Source organism: Pygoscelis adeliae, unplaced genomic scaffold, assembly GCF_000699105.1.
Source record: "Pygoscelis adeliae isolate BGI_AS28 unplaced genomic scaffold, ASM69910v1 Scaffold149, whole genome shotgun sequence".
Lineage (NCBI taxonomy): Eukaryota > Metazoa > Chordata > Aves > Sphenisciformes > Spheniscidae > Pygoscelis > Pygoscelis adeliae.
The window spans coordinates 1,969,291-1,994,147 of NW_008825494.1; the positions used below are offsets into that span (position 1 = coordinate 1,969,291).

A 24,857-nucleotide genomic window follows, 5' to 3' on the forward strand; every position below is an offset into this window, starting at 1 on the left:
ATGCAGGGAAAGAACTTAGGAGTAGGTGACGAGGGAAACATTGCAAAATATCTATAAAATGGAGTTGTAAATGTGCCCACCGTGAACAAGGTTCCATTGGGCCTTCTTGACATTATCTTGACAAAACAAGGCTTGTAGAGCTTATGGAATGGCTTGACTTGATCTGTTTTTAGAATTCAGCAGAACCAGGAGAACAGTTTCTAAACAGTTTTATTCCTTTAGAAGCTAGACTTGTATTGATAAACAGTTAATAGTCTAGATTTTGTAAACATTTCTACTAGATATGATCATCACTGTTACATCGTAAATAACCTTCATCTTTGTGGCACACTCCATTGACTAAGAAATAAAGCAAACTGTTTGAAATTAAGTAATGTTGAAAGCACTTAATGGGCTAGACTTGTCTTCCGTCTACTACTAATCTTCGTGAACAGTCATCATTTACAGCAAATACTTTTTAAAAGTCTTCTGTTGTAACTAAGATTTTAAACAAAGTTGTCTTACTTGCTGTTAACACACTAAAGAACACCTCCTAAAATTTTGACTACTTGCTTATTTATCAAGTAACAAATGTAAACTTAGTATTTTAGAAAGATATTCTAGAATGTTTGAAAAATATTTAGACTTCACAGCAAGACTTCCAGTGATGGAGAATGGAGAAAATTGCTAGTCAAGAGTACTGTTGCTGTTGTGGCAATGTATTTGTGTTGTTATATCTCTGTAAGTTGCCTTATTACTTAGGTCTTATTTCTTCATGTGTAATGGTTGCCCCTTTAGTTGTCATACTGGAAGCTAAAGTTCGGTTGGTTACCAGTGATCAGCTTCTTTGCTCTGCCTTCTTTCTTTGCTTTGTCCTTTACCACTTTACCTTGCTTGCAAGTTTGGATGTGCATGACATTTCATTTAGGTCTGTAGAAACCAGTATAGTTTCTGTTGCCTCTCCATTTCCTATATCAGCAATGATTTCATACTGATTCGTGATCAACACAGTAGTGTTAGTTCAAAAGTAAGTCTCTATAGGAGTTCTACCAGAAATCCCGTTGTTGGTTGCTAAATTACAATTTGTGATCTTACTGACTGATTTGTAGAACAAGGTCTGTATCTTAAACTTCCCGATTTGTCGGGTTTGCTTTAAGATCTTCAGGAAGGGAAATATCAAGTGAAAGCATAAGCAAGAAGCTGTCCTGCAGCTGTCACTGACTCCAAATTATTGTCTTGTGACTTCAGGGACTAAATTACATGTCGTGTTAGCCTGTAATGCTGGAATTAAAGTAGTGGTTGTACTTTCATACACCAATCATTCTAGTTTTGGAAATTGTGAAATTCCAAGATATAAATGCTTTTTTGAAAGGATTAATTGAAAATTCAGTTCATGTCAAAATGATGAAGTACTGAACAGCTGGTGCAATGTTTAAATAAGTTGTTGGACAGTTACAAAACATTGTCATTCATGTTCTTTATACCAGATTACTCTGTCAACTTCTAAATTAAGGTGACACAAGGTAAATAATACCAATCTAGAAATGACTAAATATCCAAACTGGCCTGTGTGACTTTGAAAAGTTGCATAAAGTGTAACATTAGACTCCATTATAAAAGCAGCTGTCTCCTGTCGGAAAATCTCAGTGGTCTTCTGAACCAGCCTGAACTGATTCTTCATTTCAACCTATTCTGCTATTCAGAGGCTTACCTTGGTAAAGTTACAAATGTGTGTGTTGTGGACTGTAGCTTCCTCTGTGGATAGTCTCTGTAGCATCATGGTTCATCTAAAATGTAAAAACCCAGCATCTTTATTAGAGCAAGTGTGGCTTTAGTTTGTATAATCCATACTAGGTATTTTGCTTATGTCTTTCTCTGTTTAATAGCCACCTCAGCAGCATCAATTTGGATGTACCTGGTTTTCATGATCTGACAAATAGAGTCATCTGAAGATGATAAATAGTAAATAGGTTCCATCTGTAGAGCACCATTCCAACAACCTGATTCCATTAAAACTGTTTATGCTATACCCAGATAAATAAAATGTAAACTGATAATGTTTTCCTAAGATGGCAGGGAACATCGTAATTGTTCTAAAAGGAATATAAACCATCCACTAACTGTCAGGCTTCAGTTTTCTAGTATATAGTGTTGACGCTTGCTGAAGTTAGTCTGCCAGATGCAGTTAGCAATCTAAAAAGGCCCATGCTATGTCCTTGGAGTCCAGGCAGTGTAATCATAGCAAGGTGACATGTATCTTATCTTGCTTATAATCTGATAACAACCCATGGCGTGGTGTACATACATGGCATTCTTTTGGTAATGCGCAGATAATCTGATCAACTCATCCTTCCTGGGCTGCCAACATGACCATATATCTCACATCTAATTCGTGTCTTTTTATTCACTGTCTTGCCTCCTAAAAATTCTGGATCCTCCCAGCAACTGTGGAAAGAACCTCCAGGCATTGCTCTGTCTAATCCAAGAGTACTGGAAAATTTAAATAATCATTAGAGAAGGCATGCACATGCAAGACTTCCTTATTTTTTTAATTGTCTGCACGTTCTATGGGGAAGGCATTGCATCCTCCAAGAAAAAAAATATGCATCTAGACCCAGATTCACATGAACTTCCTTCGAAGGCCAAAGGATCAGTTTCTCTCTGTGAAGGTAGATTTCTTAACTACACAGTTGACAACATCTAGCAGTTCATCAGTGTAGCACACCATACTCAAAACACTATCAATAACTTTAAAGTAATCAGTTTGGGTAGCTGATAGCTGGGTATGAGCGTAATAACTTGATTCCTTCTATGATCTAGATATTGTAGACTTCATCTCCCCTATGTTTTGTCAGTGTACTGCTGAAAAGGGGTGACTCTCATCCAAAGGAGAGTTAGGGTTGGATAATAATACTTTGTTATTCTGTTCAGTTCCCAAGTACATTGTCCTCTTGTTCTCTTCCCATACAGAGCAGTTAGAAATGGGAATTTACTAGCAAGAAGCAAGTCAGGCAAGTGTCTGAAGAACTGGGAAAACTGATTATTTGGGATCCCATTAAATCCCTTTCCTTATCCATCAGTATAAGGATGGATAGGTTTCAACCTTGTGCATCCTTATTTCAGGATAGAGTCAGGGGCTTTGGGAAACGAAAATAAAAATCAATATTTGTGAATTCAATATTGAAAAATCACTATCAGCGGGTTTCCCTCCCACCCCTGAGTGGGTCACCTTGTCAATAGATGTTAATGTTCTTGATTGCTTAGGCAATTATATGAATAAAAAGCAAAATTTTCATTGCTACTTCCCATTTATTCTTGTATTTTCCCATTCTCTAGACATTTCATGTTTTATAGTAGCTGCTCTACTAAAATTCAAGGTCAGTAAATCTTGCTATGTACTGTAGTCTCCTGAGAAGGGAATGTTTTGTTTATTGCTCGTAATAATGTAAAATAACACACTTGGACAACTGATACTTTAGTCCATTGTTATAAAGAGGTTTTCCCCTACAAGGGCCTTCTTGGAGACTTGAGAGGGAGTTTTAGAATTCTTTCCAAAGAGAAGCACTATCATTCTTCATTTATTTAGACTATGTCAACACTGGACATTGCTATATATAGTGTTAAGCAGAAAGGTACTGCAGATGCTACCAAGCCTGCATAAGTTGTGTTTTCTCACTTTGTAGGTCATAAAATCAAATCTGACTGAGATGGACACTGCCTTCTAATATTTCCCCTTGGTTTTTACTCAGTACCTTGAGAACTGCTGTTACAACAATGATCCACGGGCTACCACTGGTCTGCAGGATTAAAGATCTGCAGACTAGTGTAAATAATGCATATACTTAATGAGCATTATGTTTACTGAAGTGTGATGTTGTTTGCATCTACTGTTACGCAATACGCTTTGCAGAAATTGGGTTAGATTTGTTAGATGTTCAGTCTGACTGTGGAGCTTTGGTCTGAGTTGGAAACCAAATAATTATCAATCAAATGCCTAATTATTATGCAAATAATGGGGCATATCTAGTTCCAGCATCTTTCAGTAGGTCAAAGGCCAGATATGGACTATCTGGTCTAGAAATAATTCTTGATAATATTAAATAATGGTGATAGTCTAGTCACAATCTTCTGTGAAGACTGAGGAAAAAAATGAACCCAGCGTTTCAGGGCTTTTTGTATTGTTTGCTTGTTTTCATAATCTAGCAAAGAATTGCTGCTTTCATTTGTCTGTCTTTTGGTATATTTATATAATTTCTTCTTTGTCTTGCCCGCCTCATAGTAGCTGTGTTTTACTTAGCATCGTTAGCTGCTTGATTTCTTTTTTTATATATATCTTCCTGAACTATTTGCTTGTACTAATAGTGCCTTTTTTCCACTTTAAACATCTGAAATATATCTTTAGTACTAAAGTTAGTCATGCTGTTTCATCTTTTTTCTATATTGATAAAGATTCTACCTTGCCTTAGTTGTCTTCTCTTAACTGCTCTTTTCTGCCTCTCACTAATCAGTGTCTTTTGGAAAGGGTTACTCTAGTTGCATAACCCTTTCGTTGACTGTTGTGGAGATATGACAGTTCTCTTTCCACAGTTAACCCAGGAGCCACTCATTTCTGCAGCATTGCAGGCTGAGGGATTCTGTTAGGTTGCACACTGTTGCCATTGGGCTTGCCCGTTCAGCCTTATTTAAACTGTCTCCAAAGGCCAAACAGGCTTTCTGTCATCTTGGTTCACATGTTACTGGGTTGAAGACTGGACCCCAGCAACTAAAGGTTTTGTGTGGCTGAATACATCTGTCGTGGTTTAACCCCAGCTGGCAACCAAGCACCACCCAGCCGCTCGCTCACTCCCCCCGCAGTGGGAAGGGGGAGGGAATCGGAAGGGTAAAAGTGAGAAAACTCGTGGGCTGAGATAAAGACAGTTTCATAGGGAAAGCAAAAGCCGCGCACACAAGCAAAGCAAAACAAGGAATTCATTCACTGCTTCCCATCGGCAGGCAGGTGTTCAGCCATCTCCAGGAAAGCAGGGCTCCATCACGCCTAATGGTGACTTGGGAAGACAAATGCCATCACTCTGAACATCCCCACTTTCTCCTTCTTCCCCCAGCTTTTATTGCTGAGCACGACGTCATATGGTGTGGGATATCCCTTTGGTCAGTTGGGGTCAGCTGTCCCGGCTGTGTCCCCTCCCAGCTTCTTGTGCACCCCCAGCCTCCTCGCTGGTGGGGTGAGGAGCAGAAAAGGCCTTGACTCTGTGCAAGCACTGCTCAGCGGTAACGAAAACATCCCTGTGTTATCAACACTGTTTTCAGCACAAATCCCAAACACAGCCCCATACGAGCTACTGTGAAGAAAATTAACTCTACCCCAGCCAAAACCAGCACAACTTCTTATTACATATTTAACTTAATGCTTGGATGCTTTTTGCAAAGACCTGAGGTCAGTTTCCCATAATTCTCCAGTTCCTCTGAAGACCTTAAATCTACTGTCAGTGCATGCTTCTGACAAGAAATGGCATTTTTGTAGGCAAATGCTTAAGGTTTTTTGAGGTATTCTTCAGGTTTCTAGTTTCTCCACATTACCCAAAATATTAGTGATCCTCATCTTTGTCTCACTTGAATACTTTTGTGTTAAAGCCACGTAAATGTTACACTGCTATTGTGTATGTTCGGATCTCTGTTAAAGTGGTAAACTCCTTAGGCACAGTCCCTTGAGTCAGATCCATTCATATTGTGTATCTTTAGCTTCGGAAAGAAGCTCTGAGCATGCGTCTTCCCCTCTATTTATCTAGCTAATAATAAGCTGCCAGGATACTTGAACAGCTTCATGGCTGGCATCCAGCCCCTCACCCAGGAAAGGATTTTGCCATAACTTTCACTGGAGAGAATTCAGATTTAGAATAAATGTAACACTATACCTGAACACTCCTAGTTCCATCTGGATGGAAGCTGACTTTCCCCTGTGTCTAATTTATGACTGAAAAGGCTAAAACAGATCTTAGGGGGTTCTTGACCACATTGCTTTACAAATGCTTCTATCTCCTTAAATGTGGCAATGCAAAACCCTTTTCCCTTCAGGTGGTGAAAAGGAGGTGATGAATAGCTGCCAGTGCACTTCTCTCTCACAATGTATTGCAACTAAATGCTCAATTGCATTTAGATTCTTCATATATTGCAACCTGTGAACGTTTGACAACTAAACTGCATACAGGTATGTAAACGACTACTGGGTTTGAAACCAGAGTAGTGACAATAGTGCTAAAACAACATTAGGCTAACAATGGGATTGACTTAACTTCTACCTCAGGCAGTGAAGTAATATTATGACAACAAAATACAGAATATTCATAATATGCTGGTTAAGTGGTGATGGACTCTGAGCTCCATTTGAAAAAAGAGGGAAATCTTGCAACTCTTTCCAAAATGGAGTTTAGAACACTGATTTCTTACTGAGGTTCCTTCAGCAAGTTTAGGTGAACTGGAGCTCCAGTCTTTTAGGTTAGCTCTCCGTGTGGCAGTTGGTCATCTTAATGACATACTACAGCCACCTCAAAGAAGACCGTGAATGTAGTAGTGAATGGGAGCACATCACCTGGTGAAAAGGGGTGAAAATAGAAAGCAATTTAGGTGAGAAGATACCTTTCCTTACTTTAAGTAAGGCCTATTTTGCCTAACTTGAAATGCAGTCTGCCTTGCAATACAACCTTCCTGACCTTCCCCAAACATCTTGGTCTGGAATGGGTATCTGTTGCCAGAGCAGGATTCTTCTCCTACTCTAACACCTCAGTCCTTCGTCTCAAGTTCCAGGCATGCTGCTGTTGTGTGCTGCACGCCCAGCTCCCCGCTGGCTTCCCTGTGGCCCAAGGGTTATCACAGGTTAGTTGATTTGATCTTCCTAAAAGACAGTGAGTGACAGCCAGTTTTGCTTGATGCAGTTTGGTAGTCTGGTCATGCCAACCACAACATGTCTGACTCTTGCCTCGTCAATTCCTTTCTTGCTCTCCCATTTCCGAAAGAGAGAAATTTCTTCATAACGAGTTGCAATAAAGAAGCAGGTGGGGAAAACTGGATACTAAATTAAAAACAAGAAAATGGGCTTTTTGTCATCATTTACTTTCTAACAGTGTGTGATAAACTGAAAAGGATCCAATTAAGACAAATCATGTCTCACTAGTACTTTTTCATAGTTTCCTTTTCTTCTTAATCTTTATTGTGGGGTTGTAATATATTGTTACATGACAGCATGGCTATGAATGGATGAATAGGGCTAAAGATTATCGATAACACAGTGTGGGAGTAAAATAATGCAGTCCAGTAAGAGAAACCTCGAACTTAGTGGTGAAAGAGTTGTTTTAGTGTTTCTTGGGCTGTGTACATCTTTGTGTAATCAAGAAAGTGGCCTTATTTTAAGGCATGAGGGATGAAAACAAAGACTGGCCAGATCTTTCCTTTTATGCTGTTAGTAACTAAACTTGTGCATGACAAGGTACAGATAATAAATGGCCACATACCAACATCTTAGGGGATTGGGGGTTGCTAAGAGTGTTCACAGCTTGAACTGGAATAGCAAGAGTTGCCATACCCATAGCTGTAATGGTGACACTTGAAAAAAAAATTCATCAAAATAGTAGCATTTCCTAAAGATTGCTATGGTAAGGGTATACCCATTTAAAATGTGAAAACTTCACCAGTTACCAATTAATGTACCTAAAACCATAAAGGAGGAAGGGCAGAAGGTCACTTTAATTTCCACAAAAGCTTATCAGATTTCTGTTTCTGGGAAGAAGATTGCTGTGGACTAAAACATGGCCTCACCCCCCCCTAAAATGTATTTGAGATTCAATAAACTGAAAATAGAGTGGAGTGGTTGCTGACTCTAACTTTAGCGCTACGGAAATGTGACAGGTACGCAATCTAGTATGTGGATGTTAATGTTTATAAAACTTCTATTTAAGAAAAAAAAAAGCATCCTGTCAACTTTTTCCAGATTTTGTTACATTATTGATATTTCTAGTGTAGCTTTTCTGTAAAACATGATTTAAAGCAGCATTTCATTGTGGTAACATTTGCCTCGTTTCCGCTACTGCTTTCTGCCTTAGCATTTGAATTATTAGATTCTTGTGATACAGTAACTTAGATCTAGATGAATGTAAAAAAATATTTCATGAAGCTACGTGCGCCACTCTGAAAGTCTGTCTGCAGCTTTTTCTGTCGTTGCCTTCATTTTCCCAATGTAATAGGGTTCCTGCTAAAGGACTGAAGAGTTAAAAGGAATTTAATTGCTGTGTAATAAGCCTTATTCTTCGGTGAGGTACTTCATTGAAGCTAGACAGTGAGTGTTTTGTGACAGAAGGAAAAGCTGAGGGGGATGGGAGGAGGAGGAAGCTACAAAATGACCACGGCTGGCCTCTCTGCATTCCTCTAAGGGTTGCTTTTTTTAAATTGGAAGCTGCTTTTATAGATGCTCCTCCAAACAGGTTTGTTTTTTTCCATACTGTCCCATTTAGACTTTGGAATGCATGTATGAAAGGGCAGGCCCCCAAAGTGACTTTCCAATCTGTTTTTGCGATTCCAGCCAAGTTCCCTTTAATGTATGGAGCAGGCGAAGTTGAGCTGACTCTCTTATAATATCACAGAACTCGGGCGCAGCTGCTGCTTTAAGTGGCACTGTGTGATAATACAACAAGCTCTGCTATTTACTGGGACTCAAGTGCCTGGACTGGCACGCAGAGACTTTATATGAAATCCGAAAGCATGAGGATAAAGGAGATTTCTTTGCGGCAAGATCCTGATCTAAGAAAGGAGTTGGCATTACTAGCTCGAGGATGTGATTTTGTTTTACCTTCTAGATTCAAGAAGAGACTGAAAGCTTTTCAGCAGGTCCAGGTTTGTCTTTCAGTTCTTATACAATTAAGTTACTGTTGTCAGTTGTACCTTCACAGCCACGCAAATTGCAGGAAATACATGCAAGTTCTTGCTCAGCTAGCAGGATTTCGATAGTCTGTTCCGTATATGATGACTCTTCTGTGTTTTGGAAGACTGTGCAGGTAGTTTTCTACAAACAAAAAATGAGAGTTTACTGAAGCATGTAGCATAGATAAAGTACGATGTTTGCACAGCGGCATATGCAGTGGAAAGTTGGTGTGCTTAATGCTATTAAAGACTGTTTTCCTTAATCTGCATAATCATAATCTGCATGCGTTTCCCCAGGGGTTTTAATTTACCTTTTACTGAAACTAGGCATATAAAATACACTGAAATAGTGAAGTTACAGCCTAACTCAAACATAACATGTTAAAAGGTGCTTTCATACTTACATGATGATCCTGAATTCCTTTAGATTATGTTTATTTTGGACTTTGTATTTGGATGAGATCAGTTGTTGCTACATGGTTCACACATGTGCCTTCGCTGTTTTGCAGCAGTGAGTTAAATCCACCATTTTAAAGTGAGCTCATAATTGAGAATAGAAGCATTTGAAACATATAATTAGAAGGAAAGCTACTTACAGAGTAAATGTTCAAAGAGATTCTTTTGGGAGGGGGAAAAAGCATACAGCTTTTATTGGAGAAACTGAAAGTTGGTGTTTCCTTGAACGCACTTCACTTTAAGGCTTTTGGTGGTATGTGAAAGCATTAACTTCGTCCTTACCTCACCCTCATTTCTAATTAATGTACTAAAGGTATATCAGTGATGGTATGTGTGACTTTTTTTTACCCTTTTTTAATTAAGGAAAGTTTAGCAGTTGAATAAAAATTACATTATCTTAGGATTTCTGGCTTTTAAAATAATTCTAAATATAGCCTGCTACTTAATTTTGAATTCAGTGCACTAGTGTCCCTTTCAGGTGACCTTCAAGAGAGGGCCACAGAGCCCTATGACCCTAAAAATGTGTTAGCCTTCTGTCTTCTACATTATTATTTCAAATTTGTTTCAGCTGAGCTATATAAGCAATGTTTATTCCTTTGTGCAAAGCAGAATGCAAGTGCTGGCCCTGCTGCTTTATGCCATTCAGCATAAACTTGTGAATGAAAGGATTTTACGACTTGATTCTTTTGTGCTGAGCTGGAGACAGAGAAGGAAACTTGTTGACTAGAGACAGCAGGACAAGAAAATACTATCTTAATTACCTAAAAGTAGCAGTTAATATTTAGGCACCTCAGAGCATGAGGCAAGTTTAGTCTAGTCATGGCATCCTCTTGTAAACAAACACACTATTACCTTGTGTGGTGCCCCTTAACTTGATCTGTCTTTCATCCGATGATAGTTGGATCACTTGCGCTTTTACAGGGCTTTTTTATGTTGAGCTGGAAAACATCTCAATGTAGTATGGTAATGCATATCTACTAGTAAATAAGTACTGTAGAAAACAGCTTGTCTGATCGGTAGGGTTTTTTCTCTTTTAGCATGCTGCCGGCTATAAACTTACAATGCAGACAATGAACAAATATTTTTCATTTTTAACCAGACTTGCCCTTCTTGAATAAATGGCAATTGTAGAATAGTGTATGTTAAACCACGTAATTATATTACAGACAAAAGTCTGTGGGCAAAACAGACTTAATAGGAGTATAAAACTAAAATCTGATGTCTGTCTTTGCTCAATTTGATAGAAAGTATTCTATCAGAGGTTCCTTTTTTAAATGGTACTTCACTTCAGCGTCGTGATTTTAAGGAGACCTTTTCGAAAGTACCTTACAAAAACAAGATAAGAGTACTGATAACTGTTGGTATAGAAGATGGACATTCTTTACCTGACACTTCATGTTAATATTAATTTCAAGTTGTCTTCATGGGTTAGGTGCATTTCAAAGAATAGCTATTCATCATCTACATAATCATTGAAGAAATTTCATGTTGAACTTAAAGATTGCTTAGAGCTTTTGTAGAATAACTTGAAAAATCTTTCTCATTTCAGTTGCTAAGCTTCATTGCCATTGGAGTTTACAACCTCCTGTACCACTGTAATATTGGCTTTCAGACAGAACAGTTCATGAATACGATGTAAAATTAGAATGCTAAAATCAAGCAGAAATGGAAGCCAATCCGTTTTTCTATACTTTCACTACACTCTTTATTTTTCACATCCATGCAGTTTCTGTAACTTGTTAAATGGCAGATTCTCCTTGAGAGGCTTAGTGTTATTAAAGCTAGGCTCTTAAAATAAAAACTGAGTAATGGTGTTGGATGAGATAACATGTGGCTCAACATCTGCTCTGAGGTGGGTTGGTGTGACTGGGTCTTCCACAGGTTTTAGGAATTCTAAGGCAGTGGCTTTTTGCATAGAGCCATGTAAATAATCTGTGTAGGTAATCCCCTGTGTTTTGGAAGGGGTGGTCATTGGAGCGTAGCAAATCAAGTTTCATGAACATCTTTAAATAGACAACCAGTAGTGAGGTGGGTGGCTCTGGAAAGTGGTGGAGCAGGCTGTTTCTCAGTGGTTGCATTTGTTAATGAAAATTGATAAAACTGAGCAAAATAGGGCTTTCTGGAAAGACCGGTTTCTCAAAAGGAAGATAACACAATACACAACTGTTGAAATGTTCTCTATTACTTTGGGGAACTGAATTTTTAACTAGATAACTGCATAAAACTCAGTAGAACTTCAGTCTATTTTCTCCTGATGTTGCTTGTAAGAAAGACCTTTCTTAGGTAACTTAACACCTACGGAATATAGTGTACTGGAAATGCAGCACTTGAAGAGGCACCATGTCCATCTTGCTCATCAATTTCTCTTGAACTTTGGAGGGAGAAGAAACTATCACCGTGTCAAATGTACTGGCAACTTAAAGACTTATTACCTGCTGATAGCTGAGCAGAGTGTTTTAGCCATCAGCTGGTGACATCCCTACCTGTCAGAGCTGGAATATAAGCAGCATCATTACCCAGGCTATGTGAGGAATATGTCTGAAGTTGGAAACAAAATGATAACAGAATAAAATACATCTGTATACAGTGACACACATGCCTATGTAACTCAGTGTTAGCTAAACTAGGAAAATAGGTATTTTTTGCTAGAGGCCACATCACCTTGTAGAACAGTTGAGTTCTAACTTTAAAACTAGACTTTTTTAAAGTCACAAATTTGTGCTGAATGTGATGATTTAAAAAAAGGGGGGGGGAATCTGGCCTAAATCTATCTTGAATTAATCCTCTAAATGTCAGTGCCAGAACTGAGTGCTGGCGTATTTTCTGATACTTTTAATGCATCATGCCTTTATCTGCTGTTACTACTTGGTGATTCCTGCAGTTGTATGCGTCACACCTCAGTGTGGAAATGGAGAACTGCTAGTTCTATGACCACCTGTTAATGATACTAAATGCTGCTTATGCATGCTATTTATGTCAGCTGTATGAGAACTATTTCTTCAACTTCTGCAGTGCCTCACAAGATTGCTTTTCCTTCTGAGTGAAGTAAGTTTAGACATTAGTGCCTCTTGATCACTTTTGCACTGCTCTGTTACCAAAATGCTTCATACATGCTTGTGGGCACATTCAAGACAGCAATGAATACAGAGCCCCTAGGTGCTAAGGTGTGCTGGGCTGGTTGTGTGGCTGTGCTGTAGTGCACTGATTCTTCCAGTCATGAAGATAACATTCCCATTTCTGAGGTAAAATGAATTTTAAAAAGTTTAAGTGAGGCAGTTGGTTTTACAACTATAGTCACAGAAGTAGGTTGTATAACGTTTAGAGGTCTCTGGCAGGCCAGCTTTCCTATTGGCATCAATTTTCTAATTTAACATATTTTGGAGACCTTTTAACACCACAGAGGGAGGACCTGATAATCCATTTTAACATAATAGTTTTACATCAGGCACACAAACGCTTTTTTTAAAGAACAAAACTCAAGTGTTTGCGGGGGCGGTGGGGATAGAAATCTCATTCCGACTGTAGCTAATAGTTACATTTGATGCTAGTTTGCTGATAAAATGCCAATTTTCTGGATCAGATGCCAACATTTAAGATAGAATGAAAATATTTAAGCTGCCTGCTGAGACTGGCTAGTTAAGATGAGAGGTTTTCCATAAATGGTCCATTGCTAATGGTTTGCCAGTTCTTAAGCTCTAGCCTCTTAAAGGAAGCTGTAAGCAAACTTGTAGTTTTTTACCACTTCTGCAATGGAGACTCCTGGTTTGCAGCTTCTTTACCTGCTCGTGGCTGGTAATAAATTTATGCAAATATGTACTGTTTCTGTAGAAAAGCTAATGTGGTGCAAGTTTATGTTACAGCTTACTTTACTTGCATGCATGATTTAAGAGTCTAGATGTCAGTTCCCTCTGCAGCTGTTTTTTTTTAACCCAACAATTCAGACATTGAATGGTTCCGATTTATTTATTTTTCTCTTGGAATAAAAGTTTCACGAGCCTTTTCTCCATTTTAACATACTTCCCATACCTTCATAATCACTAATGCTACTAATAGTAGATGTTCTATGGCTGTTGACGGTAGTACTTTGTATGCTAGAAAGCCTGAAACAGTTTGGCACATCTTTGTATAAAATATCCTTCAACTTTTACAGGGTAAGAGGGATATGAGATTGTTTTCACAATTGTCCAAATCAGAATTTGTTGGGGCATCGCCAGACGAGAAGTTGACAGAATACTTGCTCCATGACTCTGAAGCTCAGTAACAAGGCTGAGCTTGGTGATACTTTTCTTGTTTGAGTGGATTTTTCCTAAGCTCAATTGCATTGAGTGATTGAAACTTGTTCTGTTGTAAACATGGAAGGATGAGAAGCTATTGCAGAGTTTAAGAATTAAGTGGATGTCTGTCTTAGCCCTGTTTGTTACTTTTGATGTTGAACTGATGGCCTGTCCTGACAAGGGCTGTTTTCATAGACAAATGTTAGAATTGCCTCAGGTGTAACTGTCAGTTTTTCCCCATTTAAATGATGTTTAGGCAGTCATGACTCCTTTGCAGGTAGTGAGTCCCAGTGTGGTCCGTTGGCTGTGTACAATCAAAATGATCATGTGCTAGGAGGATCTTACCAGCTTGTCTCCTGAGAACAGTTGGGGTAACAGAATATACTGGTAAAGAATAGGAGTACTGATTTAACCTACGATTGGGGTATTTTCCGAGAAAGCTACAACTATATGACAAACTGGATATATTAGTGGCTGGGTTACTTGATTTGACGTAATTCATAAAATGGAGACTGTTTGACAACTCACAGCACCACCATATTTTTGCACCACTTCTGTCTTACCACAAAGTGTAGAAGTTGCCTTTCACAGGGTAGATTTTTCTGAAGAATCTTGGTTTTTTTCCATTTTGTAATGCGTATCTTTTTCTTTTTGTAAATTAGCAGGGCATGTGGAGGAGACACAGAGTATTTTCATTGGTCAGCCACAGGAAACTGTTAGAGGATCCTACCTCTAAAGCCTTTGGAAAAATTTTTTGTCAGTAAATAAAGCAAGTTACTGATGGACATGCATGTAATATGCAAAGGTCTCTTGTGCTCATGGCTTTGGTGGGGGGGAGGTAACTACTTCTTCCTTTTTCCATTCCATCCCCACCCCCGGGCGTTTCTGAATAAATCATTAAACTCTTTCTAACTGCGTAACTGGAACTTTTTTGATGCTGAAGCTCTATGTGACTGTACAAAAACCCAAACACATGCAGCCATGTTTGGAGCTGTTTCTACAGCAATAATGCATTTGCAATAGCGTCCTCCAGTTCCCAGCAGGACTGCATGATTTGTCTGTCAGCTATACCAAACTGCAAATCAGGAAAATCCTGGTATTTATGAAATCAGAGTTGTAGAACTTGGGTAAGAGATCTCTTAGTGTAGCATATCTATTACTGAAAGTGAGGAGATTGAGAAGTGCGTACTGTAATGGTTAGGTATCATGCAGGAAAGTGATGCTAATTTATCTCGGATGGGGAGTTCAGTCTTCACTGAACTAGTGAAAATCAGTTTTCTGACCATTTGAAAGTTTTCCAATGTTTGCTTGCTTATTGCATGCTACTTTTGTATGTGTGCATGTAATATGACTTGTCTGTGGTGACCATTTACACATGCTTTTAGTTGATTGTGGGTTTAATTTTAGTACGCAAGATGGTGTGTATGGAACGTATTTCATAGTTTCGGGTGGAAGCTTTTCCTGGATGCCACTACCTACCATCTCTTCCTACTTGAAAATTAACACACTATCCCAAATAGGTTTATGTCGATGGTCCAAAGTTTGCATGCTCTGCTGAAATACTGAGGCTTCAGTGGTTTTCTCCTGAGGCTCATTTTGGCTGTTTAAATATGGCTTGGTTAAATTAAAGGGGAAAAGAGTTACTGACTTGTGCCACTATCAAAAATTTTTGAAAGAATTCTTTAAGCTTTTGTAAGACTTTCAAGACTATCTAGTGATGGCCCTCACCACAGCAATTTCACTCAAACTGGGTGGGGTGCTTCTTCGCCTAGGTGTTGTGCAATTAAGAGCAACTAGCTGAACTACTTCTTGCTCTGCTGTTTTGAGACTTAAGGGGAGAAATTAGCTTCAGGTAGAAAATAACTAACAAAATCTCTTTTTTACCTCAAAATCAGAGGTTACCATAGGAACAGTATTTCAGTGATGAAATAGACCTGAATTCTAGTTCGTTATTAAGCTGAATTTTCCAACATTAAATTGTAAAATGAATGTGGATTCTTATCCCTGCCACTTGGTAGCTAGGGATACTCTAGAAGGATTGATATTTTGCTGTTGAAGTTGATGTTTGCTCTCAACATGGACCACATTACTAATGAGTTACTGCACTAAAGGTACAGTAGAATTTGATATTGAGTGATTAAAAAAACAAAAACCACGCAAATCAACTCTTCTGAGCTTTCTATTTGTAGTTTGGCTGCCAGTTGCCAAACCAGGAAGGGATTTGCCTGACTCAGGTTGTCAGTGGACAGAAGAGGGAACAGATAGTTAGATTTGCCACTTGCTTTATCTCAACTTACAGTAACATTGTCTGCGCTATGAACTTCTGAACACAATGAGTTTGACATATAGTTAAACCAAATATACAAAAGGTTTCCATCCTTAGAGCTGTTCTTATTTGCGTATAGCAAATAAGAAATTGAATATATTTTTAAGCCATGGAACTCTAGTTCTAACTCCATCATATTCCTCTGAGTACTTCTGCAAGTTGTAGTGCAAGTCTAGGGTCTTCCTTAGACTTCATTTTTACTGTTGTAACATGAAGAAGGATCCTGGACTCCTGACCGCTCTAAACCTCACTGGATCTCTCTTGATTTGCTCATGGAATTGCTACTGGCTAGAACATGTCAATCCCAGGAACTCAGGGCACTTTAATTCTGCCAAAATGGGATAGAGCAGTGTATGGCTCCATTTCTAGAGTAAAGTTGGTTTAGCATTGAGCATTATCATTTGCATTGAATCATAAGGCCAAATGACCATAGACTTTTGTACATAAACAGGCTTGAGAGTAAACTGCCAAGAACATGCATAAATGAGATGAGAATGATAGCAGTCAACCTGTGTAAAACTGAGATGAGCGCGCAACCTGGTGCGCAGGCAGGAGACTCCCATCATGTTTGTCCGGTCGGAATTTAAAGGTGAACACGGAATTGCTGACTGGAACAGACTGCGTTGGGAGGGTTGCTGAATCCTGCTTCCTTGTGTTAATTCAGGTGACCAGTATGTATAAAATCAGAAACAGTGTAGTTTGAAGTGCTTTTCTTCTTCTAATGGTGTATGGCTAGAACTTTAATTTTTCTATTTCCTTCCCCTCATCGTAGCACAAATTTTAAGTGACTACAGACCAAACTGGATCAGAGAACTGATCTGAGTTAAGGCTAACAGCAAAAGTAAACTAGTGTAAAACTGTATCAGGGTTAAAATTAATAGATGTTTATCTCTTAAAAAAAAAAAAAGAGGAGCATGTATGATAAAATTAGTCTCTATAGCACATCCAAAACCAGCTGCCGCACGGTGACTGAAGGATAGCAAACTGAAGTCCAGGATAGGAAGAAGCAACTGGGACTAAAATGTTTGTTGCCGGAGGAAAGACTTGTGCATATATACCCTGACACATAGGGTTCAATCTCTGTAGGTGTCTCTCTGAGCTTGGCCATCCACATATGTCTTAACTTTCTGACTAAGTTAGGCAAGATGAATCATGATCTTAGCATGATTCTAAGCCTATTTCAAACAATACTGCCTCTACCCAAGACGACTAGTATTCTTCTAATCATCTTTATGTTAGCATCAGAACCATGTTTCTTATAAGGGGAAACAACTGTGTGAGATTGGATGAGAGCAAATGGGGTTTTTTTAACTTTGCTTTTTAGCTGTCTTGGTGACCTGAGGCAATTCACCATACTGCTTCACTATCAGTAGTACTGACACACAGGTCAGTAAACTCTGTATGCGGGAGTGGGGGAAGATGCAGGTGTACTGTGGTGTAGCTTGCCTTATGCTGTGCTGTGAAACTTCAGTATTAAGCTTTCAGATTGGATTACTGTTTTCGAGCTATTTTTCAGGGCAATAGCTAGATTTGAGAAATTTTTTGGGGAAAAAAAACAAATTTTGAAAGCTTTAAGTTGTCAAAGGTTCATCTTTCACGGAGGAAAAAATACTGTTAAGCATATCAAGCTGAATGGTACAGTCAGTGAACGCTTGCAATAATAAATCTGTCTCTTTAGTTTGGCTAGAAAGAGGCTAATGAAGAGCATACAGAGAACGAGGAGAAAACATCACTTCTTTAACTTAAATAATTGGAAATCTGAATATCTACCACAAGGTCAAGAGAGCTGGTGTTACAGAAGAGATGTTTCTCTGGGCTTGTCCTGAGGGAAGTTCTGGTAGTAAGCTTACTTTACCTATCCTGAAGCAGATTTTTGAAGGCACTTTAACATGCCGAAATATTTGAGGTGTTGGAACAGATTTTTCTAAATTAATGCCTTTTCCTTCCAAATGAGACTGAACCCTTTTCTAGACAATAGTAGCATAAATCGGTTGGATTTGACGGTTGGACTCGATGATCTTGGAGGTCTCTTCCAACCTTAATGATTCTATGATTCTATGAAATCTTTTACCTGGTGTTTTCAGGATTTAAATTCCATAAAACTACTGATCATGTCACTTGCTTATCCAGAGGGAAATGGTGAGTTTCATAGCACAATCAAATAGCTAGTAAGTTAAAGCAGAAATATTCCTAAGACTTTATTGGTCAGATTTGGACTGATGGCTGTACAGAGAGACAGGAAGGCTGGTCAGGTATTCCTTTTGAGCCTGCTTACTGATAACATTTTCTTGTCTTCACAATTACCATTTAACTTTGATAGACTGTAGGACACCTTGTATTCTGTAAGAACTTACTGAGTTTAATAAAGGAGAGACTTTTCATTAAAAAAAAAAAAATAGTGTAGCATAAGCTTAGGATTTTCAAGTTCAGGTGCTAAATAGCATTTGGGTCTCATCACTACTATCCTATTGCCCTTTGGGTCTCTGTGTTGACTTCCATTCTCTATTGTGTATCAGGGAAATCTGCTTTTGTTGTTGGATGGTTTATAAGCATTGTACGTGGGTGGTTGCAGGGATATTAGGATTTAAAAGGCTGAATAGCATACCTCTGCAGCAGATCCTCTTAGCTTATGTGCTTTGTTTTACGCAGGTAACATTAACATACAGTGGGATATATAGGAATAGAAGACCCAGTCTATTGAAGAACTAGATTAACTTACACATTGCACATTTGAAAAGTATTGCAACATTCCTTTTTTTTAATTCCCTAGTTAAAAATACTAAGGATTTGAACCAAACTTTTACCTATGTCATAGGTAAAACTCTCTTTATAGTATTTTCAGTACTTAATGCCATTTTTTGTTTGGGACTGTGGTGTACCACTTCTTAGTAAACACTTAATGTGAAGTCGGCCATAAATTTGAGGTAGAATTTTTTGGGGTCCTATTGTCTTGACCCTGTTGTATGTATTCCATTGACTTTTTTTCTAATATGGACATCCTTATGGAAATTCATGTCAAATAATACAGCAAGAGCTGAACACTAACTCTGTAAATATGTTTTAAATGTTTTTGTCAGAGAAACAGGCATAACAAATGTTGATGTCTGTCAGATACTAGAAAGCATCAGCGTTTCTGAATGAAGTTATCTTTTTCTGTAGTCATGTCAAAACAACGCAAATATCAAATCAGTTCAATTAGCTTGTGTCTTAATCAGTAAGCTGTCTAAAAAATACTACATTCATAAACATATTTACCTTGTTTCCTTTTCCAGCAAGTCCTTTTTAAGTGAGGTTTCACTCACTTGCATTTGAATCCACATATTCAACTCCTTTGTGGGGTTCAGTACTTCTGGGTGGTAGTCTCTATCTGCAGATGTAGATCTAAACTTGACTGAGTATACAATCTTAAAATATCTGGGAACAAGCACCCCCTTCCTTTTTATTTCAGAAATACATCCTGTCGTTGAATGACACCATCATAGCATCAGCTCTTTCTTTCAGTTGAGAGAGAGGGAACAGGGCACCTCACTTTAAAATCCCCGCTGCCTTCATTTTTGCTTAGAACCAAGGTAACAGCCAAGTGCAACTCATCAGTTGGTAGATACAAGACTGGCTAGCTTGAAGACCGAACTTCTCTCTTTGGAGTGAGGTGTATCCATGTTCTCTGGTATTTACTAACCTATTACTATATTGTAATTATAATAATGGTTTTATTTTCCATTCACTGGCAACAGCTGGAAAAGTATCTGGAGAGTTGCAAAGTAAAATGGGAAATTTTCCCTTTGAACAGTGACCCCACTGGGATATAAATTTCCACTTCCTCCTTTGTAAAAGTCAAGGCAAATAAGTGTTGGATAACTGTGGACAGTCCTTATGGTTGTATATGTCAGGAATGAAAACTAGTTATGTATTAAAGGTTTTCTTGAATTCTCTTATAGACAAATCTTGTGTAAGTTTGTTTACATTATTACAAACAAGGAATTTTCAAGGAATCCTCATGTCCCATCTTTTACGTACAACTTAAACTTCAGTGGCAACTTTACAATACAGTTACAGATTCTAGACTTTACATATACTTATTGCAAAGGTTAATCTGCCATTCAGTCCTGACACTGCAGCACACATCTGCTTCTGTGAGTTCTTTACAAGCTTATACAGCCATTATCCTTACCTCCAAGCATGTTATTTTTTGTGCTATTTCTTGGCAAGCTACAGTGAAAAGCTTCACTTACCAAACCAGTCTCTTTTGTCAGTTTTACTTACTGGTACCAGTCTTAAGGGTTTTAACTTAAAGCCATAAGGAAATGTAGATCGCTTTCTAAATGTTAAATTGACCATTGAAATGGAATAGTTGCGTAAAAAGAGTAACGGGCTGTTGCTGCAGATTTTCAATTCAAAGATTCGGTGTTAGCAGACTTCTAGCAGTTCTTGTTAATGAAGAAATGCCCTGGTTAAAGTTATAATTCATTTTTGAACATCTTAATCTCGCACAATTAGTGTATTTTAATTGCCCTGAAATAACAGAACTGACTCTCTTCATCAGCTATACAATATATGCAACTACAGAAGTAACTAGCTAAAATTATAAAAGCAGCGGGGCTTTCTGAGCCCTTTTAGTATCATGCGTTCCTTCATTAGAGCGCATACAGCAGAGCAGCCTCAGTTGTACAAGGAGCCTTTCGGTTGTCAGATGTGATTCAGGCTGAGAGAAGAGGAGAATCCCTGGCCTTGAGGAGGTGAGAGGAGACGTAATACTAACGTGAGGAAGGAGAGGAGACAATACTAACTAAGGTGATAAGCAGTAAAATGAGGGTTGGAGTTTTTGTGTTGTTTTGGGGGGTTGGAGGGGGGGTGTCCCCCAGTTCTGATTGGAAATGAGCAATGGAATTCAGGATTTTGAACGTATTTAACACTAGGATGAGCCACCTTATAGCATTAACCATTCTTTTTACATTATTTGAACAATGGCGTTGGGATGAAAGACTTCATGTTTAATTGCTAATTTTGATTTGCCACATAACTCTATTGTTACTTTGCATGTTATCTTTGTTTCTCTGCCTTATTAGACTTTCTTTTGGAAACTAAGTACAAGGTAAATTCTTCTTTACTGAAGCTAAATGCATTTAAATAAATAATTTCTTTTGTTACTGGTCATCTATCTTTTTTTAGCAATATGGTATATCACAAATTCTTGAGAAACAGATTTCTAAGCTCTCATGCCATAATTGTATGTAGTTTACTGAAAAAAATCCCTCTGCGGGAATCGTTTACTACCTTTATAAAATCAAGTATTTTTTAGGATCAAAAAAAACCCCAAACCATCTTCACTAACTGAATTAAACAGGTTGGTGGTTTGTAACAGAGTTGTCATGCTTATTTCAAAAGTTTGAAGCAAATTCTTTCATGACCTGTCTATTAAGCTAGAAGTTGAAGTTTTTTTCTTCTGAAACTGATAATATAACCTGAGTTATTTCAGATGTCTCTAAGAAGCTGTCTAGTGTATTAATCTTGAAACTTGATATGTTGAAGACTGAAGTTGTTTTTAATAAATTTTTAACATCCTAGAAATCTTTCTAAATGACAGGTTTTTGGAAATACTCATGAATTTTTCCAATGTGTTCTCATTCTTAAATAGCTTATTCAGCCTATCATCAGAAATCTTTTTGAAGGTGTGTTGTAACATATAACACCAAGAGAATCAAGTCATCTGAGCATGACTATTATACGTGATTTCACTGTACCTGACTGTCAAATTTGTATTGATCTATTTAGGTTCAGACGAAGAAGGAAGAAACTTTGCCACCATCACTTAGTCAAAACATTCCAACTTTCTATTTTCCTCGAGGATGTCCTAAGGAAAAAGTGAATATAGATGCGGTGATTGCCAAAATTGAGAGAACTTTCTCAGAGTTTCCAAATGAGAGGGCAACGTTAGAAGACATGGGGAAGGTTGCAAAGGTGAGAACTTGCTGGCTGGCTGCTTTTAGTACCGGACGCCTATGGAAAGGAAACATGAGTTCTGTGTGCTTTGTTTTCTGGCATTACGTGTTTTCATCTCCTACAAGGTAGTATGAGTAAGACATCATATTCAAAGTTGTTGATAGCACAGTTATGTGTTGAAATCTTTGCATTAACTGTGTTTCAAATGGCCCTACATTTTGCTTACAGAAAGAAACAAATGTTAAAACAAAACTTGAACTATTTTTTTAGTGGTATAAACAACGAAATACTGAAGGGCACATTGTGTGTTTTTCTGCGTTCTGTATTAACCAACAGACTTAAGGCAAAAGCACTGTTAATACGCATTTTGTTTTCAGGCATCCACGCTGTTTTTTCTCATTTGACAGTGTCATGAACCTCCATTGTAAAGACACTGAAAGACAGAATGGTATGGTAACTTGAGATTATAGCCCTCTAGTTATTATTGAAGTGGTAATTTAGAGTTACGGTAGAGTGACAAAATACTGAGCTTAGAAAGCAGCAAATATTTTTTACCTTCTGTGTAACGGACAATAAACTAGTTAAATCAAACTTAAATTTCCATTTTGTTATATTGAATCCACACTTGAAATATCACTGCAAGTCATGTACTTGGTAATGAGTCTCAGGTTCTCATCCCTGTTCCTGTCACTTCACATTTAAAGTCCAGGGTCTAGAAAATAGAAACAAAGACTTTTCACAAGAGCAGGGCTGGGGGTTCAGAAACTCCTTGTTTGCCTCACCAGAAGTGTTTAGCTGAATGATAGGATTCCTGCCTTCCACAGCGCCTTTCCACGTAGAAGTAGGGAGAGACGGAAGAGACCCTTCCCTCTCAGCAAGAAAGGTGGAAGGGTCCAGTCACCTACAACTCAGTGATGAAAGGCACCCTCCTGAAGCATAGGGAAAAGCTTCTCAGTCTGAGGACAGAATTTGTCAAGCTCACGTCTTATTTTTTAAAGTACTGGTTAAACTATTGCATGAGAAGTAACTGTCCTTTTTGTTCCAGTGACCTTATACATCTTGCAGTATTCACAATCTTATTTGAGATCCACATGAGATTCTCAGAGGTGCCGTCATGTCTGACTACTCCAAATCATAGTCAGTTTTAGGCGAGAGATAGGTACTTAGCTGTTAGGACTGGGGAAGCTTGGAGCAGACACAGAAGCAGCACTGTAGGTTTACGTGGGAGCATTGAAGTTGTGAAGGTGTAACTGTTGGGCAATCTGAAGTGAGATACTGCTGCTCAGGGCAGGCTAGCCTGCTACTTAAAATTGGGTAGAAGCTGTGCGTGCATATGCAAGGATGCAGATGAGTTGAGCCATCCTCTGAGCCAGACAAATGTAAACTTGCTCCAGTTCAGAAGTTGTGTAACTGTTTGTGCTGTCTTGAGCTCAGCTTAAAGCTATCCAGCCCTTTAGCGGAGCTTATTAGCATGGACTCTCTTCAGCTGCTTGGAGCCTGGACAGAGCAGGCATGTGACTGCATTCATCTATTAGGAATGCTGCAAGTTGCCCTGTGTTTTGCTTTCCACTTTTGGATTTCAGCCGAAAGCGGTTGTGTAAAATTAATTATTTTGGAAGGTGCAGTTGGTTTCAGAAACCATTTAAAAAAATCTGCGCCTTAATGTTTTCTTCTTAACACTTGTAAAATTTAATTTTTGAAAGATTTATAAATGAGGGAGTAACCCTCAGATAAGCAATCAGTGAACTGACTTGATGTATAATTTAATTCTAGGCTTGTGAATGCCCACTTTACTGGAAAGGCCCTTTGTTTTATTGTGCTGGAGGTGAACGAACAGGATACGTGTCAGTTCATAAATTTGTTGCAATGTGGCGGAAGTAAGTCGATTACTTTTTTTAGAAGTACTGCATTTTTTTAACTGAAATGTGATATTTTAAGCTCTGAGATCCAATTTGTAAAGGGGAATAAAACACTTTCCCATAATCAACCATTGACAGCAAACTTGTACCTGGGAAAATGTAAGTAAATCACCACTTTAACATAAACAAACAAATCTTTATTTATAGTGTTTATAGATTTTTAAAGTGTTTGCTAAATGACTGTCTGTTTATGGGAAAAGTGAAAACCATGGCCCTAACTTATAGATGCCAGTTCTGGACAAAATGCTGTTTCTTCTTTCTAGTTCTCCTTCCAGTTCTAACTGAAAAATGTCCTTTCATCTAATCAATAACATGGTGTGCCCCCCTCCTTTAACGTAAATGTATGAGACAGTACTGCTTTGATAAGTTCACTTGGAGTGTACTTTGACATCTGTAATTAGCTTTTGAATTAAATGTTGTGGTTGCAGTTTCATAGGCCTTGCTCTAGGATGCCCGTACAAGGTAGCATGAGCAATTATCTGTGTAGAGTATTAAATGGAAATATTTACATTTCAGAATACTTCAGACCTGCTATGATGATGCTGCGAAGTTTGTTCATCTTCTAATGAACCCTGGATGCAACTACTTGGTGCAAGAAGACTTCATTCCTTTTTTACAAGTAAATTGCAACTGAAACTAGTTCTGGAAACACAACAAAATGTTGAGCTGGCAAAGCCCTGATTTTTTTTTTTTTTTTTTTTTTTGAGCTAAATGTACTTTTTCATGGTCTTCATTAAAGCTTATTGATAATATTTAGTGTAACTCACTTTGTATGGTCCACTAAGATGCTAGGGAGTGACTTATTTTACAGTTAATCATTTTATAAAAGGTGAGGTCTTTTTTAAGAGCTACACTAAGATGCATGGATTTAAAATTGCTTGCAGGAATAGCACATGTATCAGAATCCTTACGGTTTAGAAAAGCAGTTGAAGTTATCTAAGTCAAGGAGGCCTTTTTGCGGGCAGAGGAAAAGTGGTGTATGAATTCAAGACCTAATACAGTTTCTCTCAAAGAGTAGCAAACACCACCTTTACTAATGAATGGATAAAACCTAAA

At 38.2% G+C, this 24,857-nt stretch overlaps 1 protein-coding gene across 3 annotated transcripts in view; it reads left to right on the top strand.

Annotated features, from left to right (window-relative positions):
• Positions 1-8,549: 8,549 nt before the first annotated feature.
• PPP2R3B (protein phosphatase 2, regulatory subunit B'', beta) overlaps positions 8,550-24,857 on the top strand; it is a 34,279-nt gene continuing 17,971 nt past the window's right edge. Inside the window, exons 1-4 of one of the 3 annotated variants that reach the window (XM_009331282.1) lie at positions 8,550-8,859; positions 21,715-21,900; positions 23,656-23,759; positions 24,318-24,420. In XM_009331282.1, the coding sequence (XP_009329557.1) occupies positions 8,713-8,859; positions 21,715-21,900; positions 23,656-23,759; positions 24,318-24,420 (540 nt within the window). In that variant the 5' untranslated portion in view covers positions 8,550-8,712. The remainder of the gene's footprint in view (positions 8,860-21,714; positions 21,901-23,655; positions 23,760-24,317; positions 24,421-24,857) is intronic. The other 2 variants (XM_009331281.1, XM_009331280.1) reach the window with 2 other exon arrangements.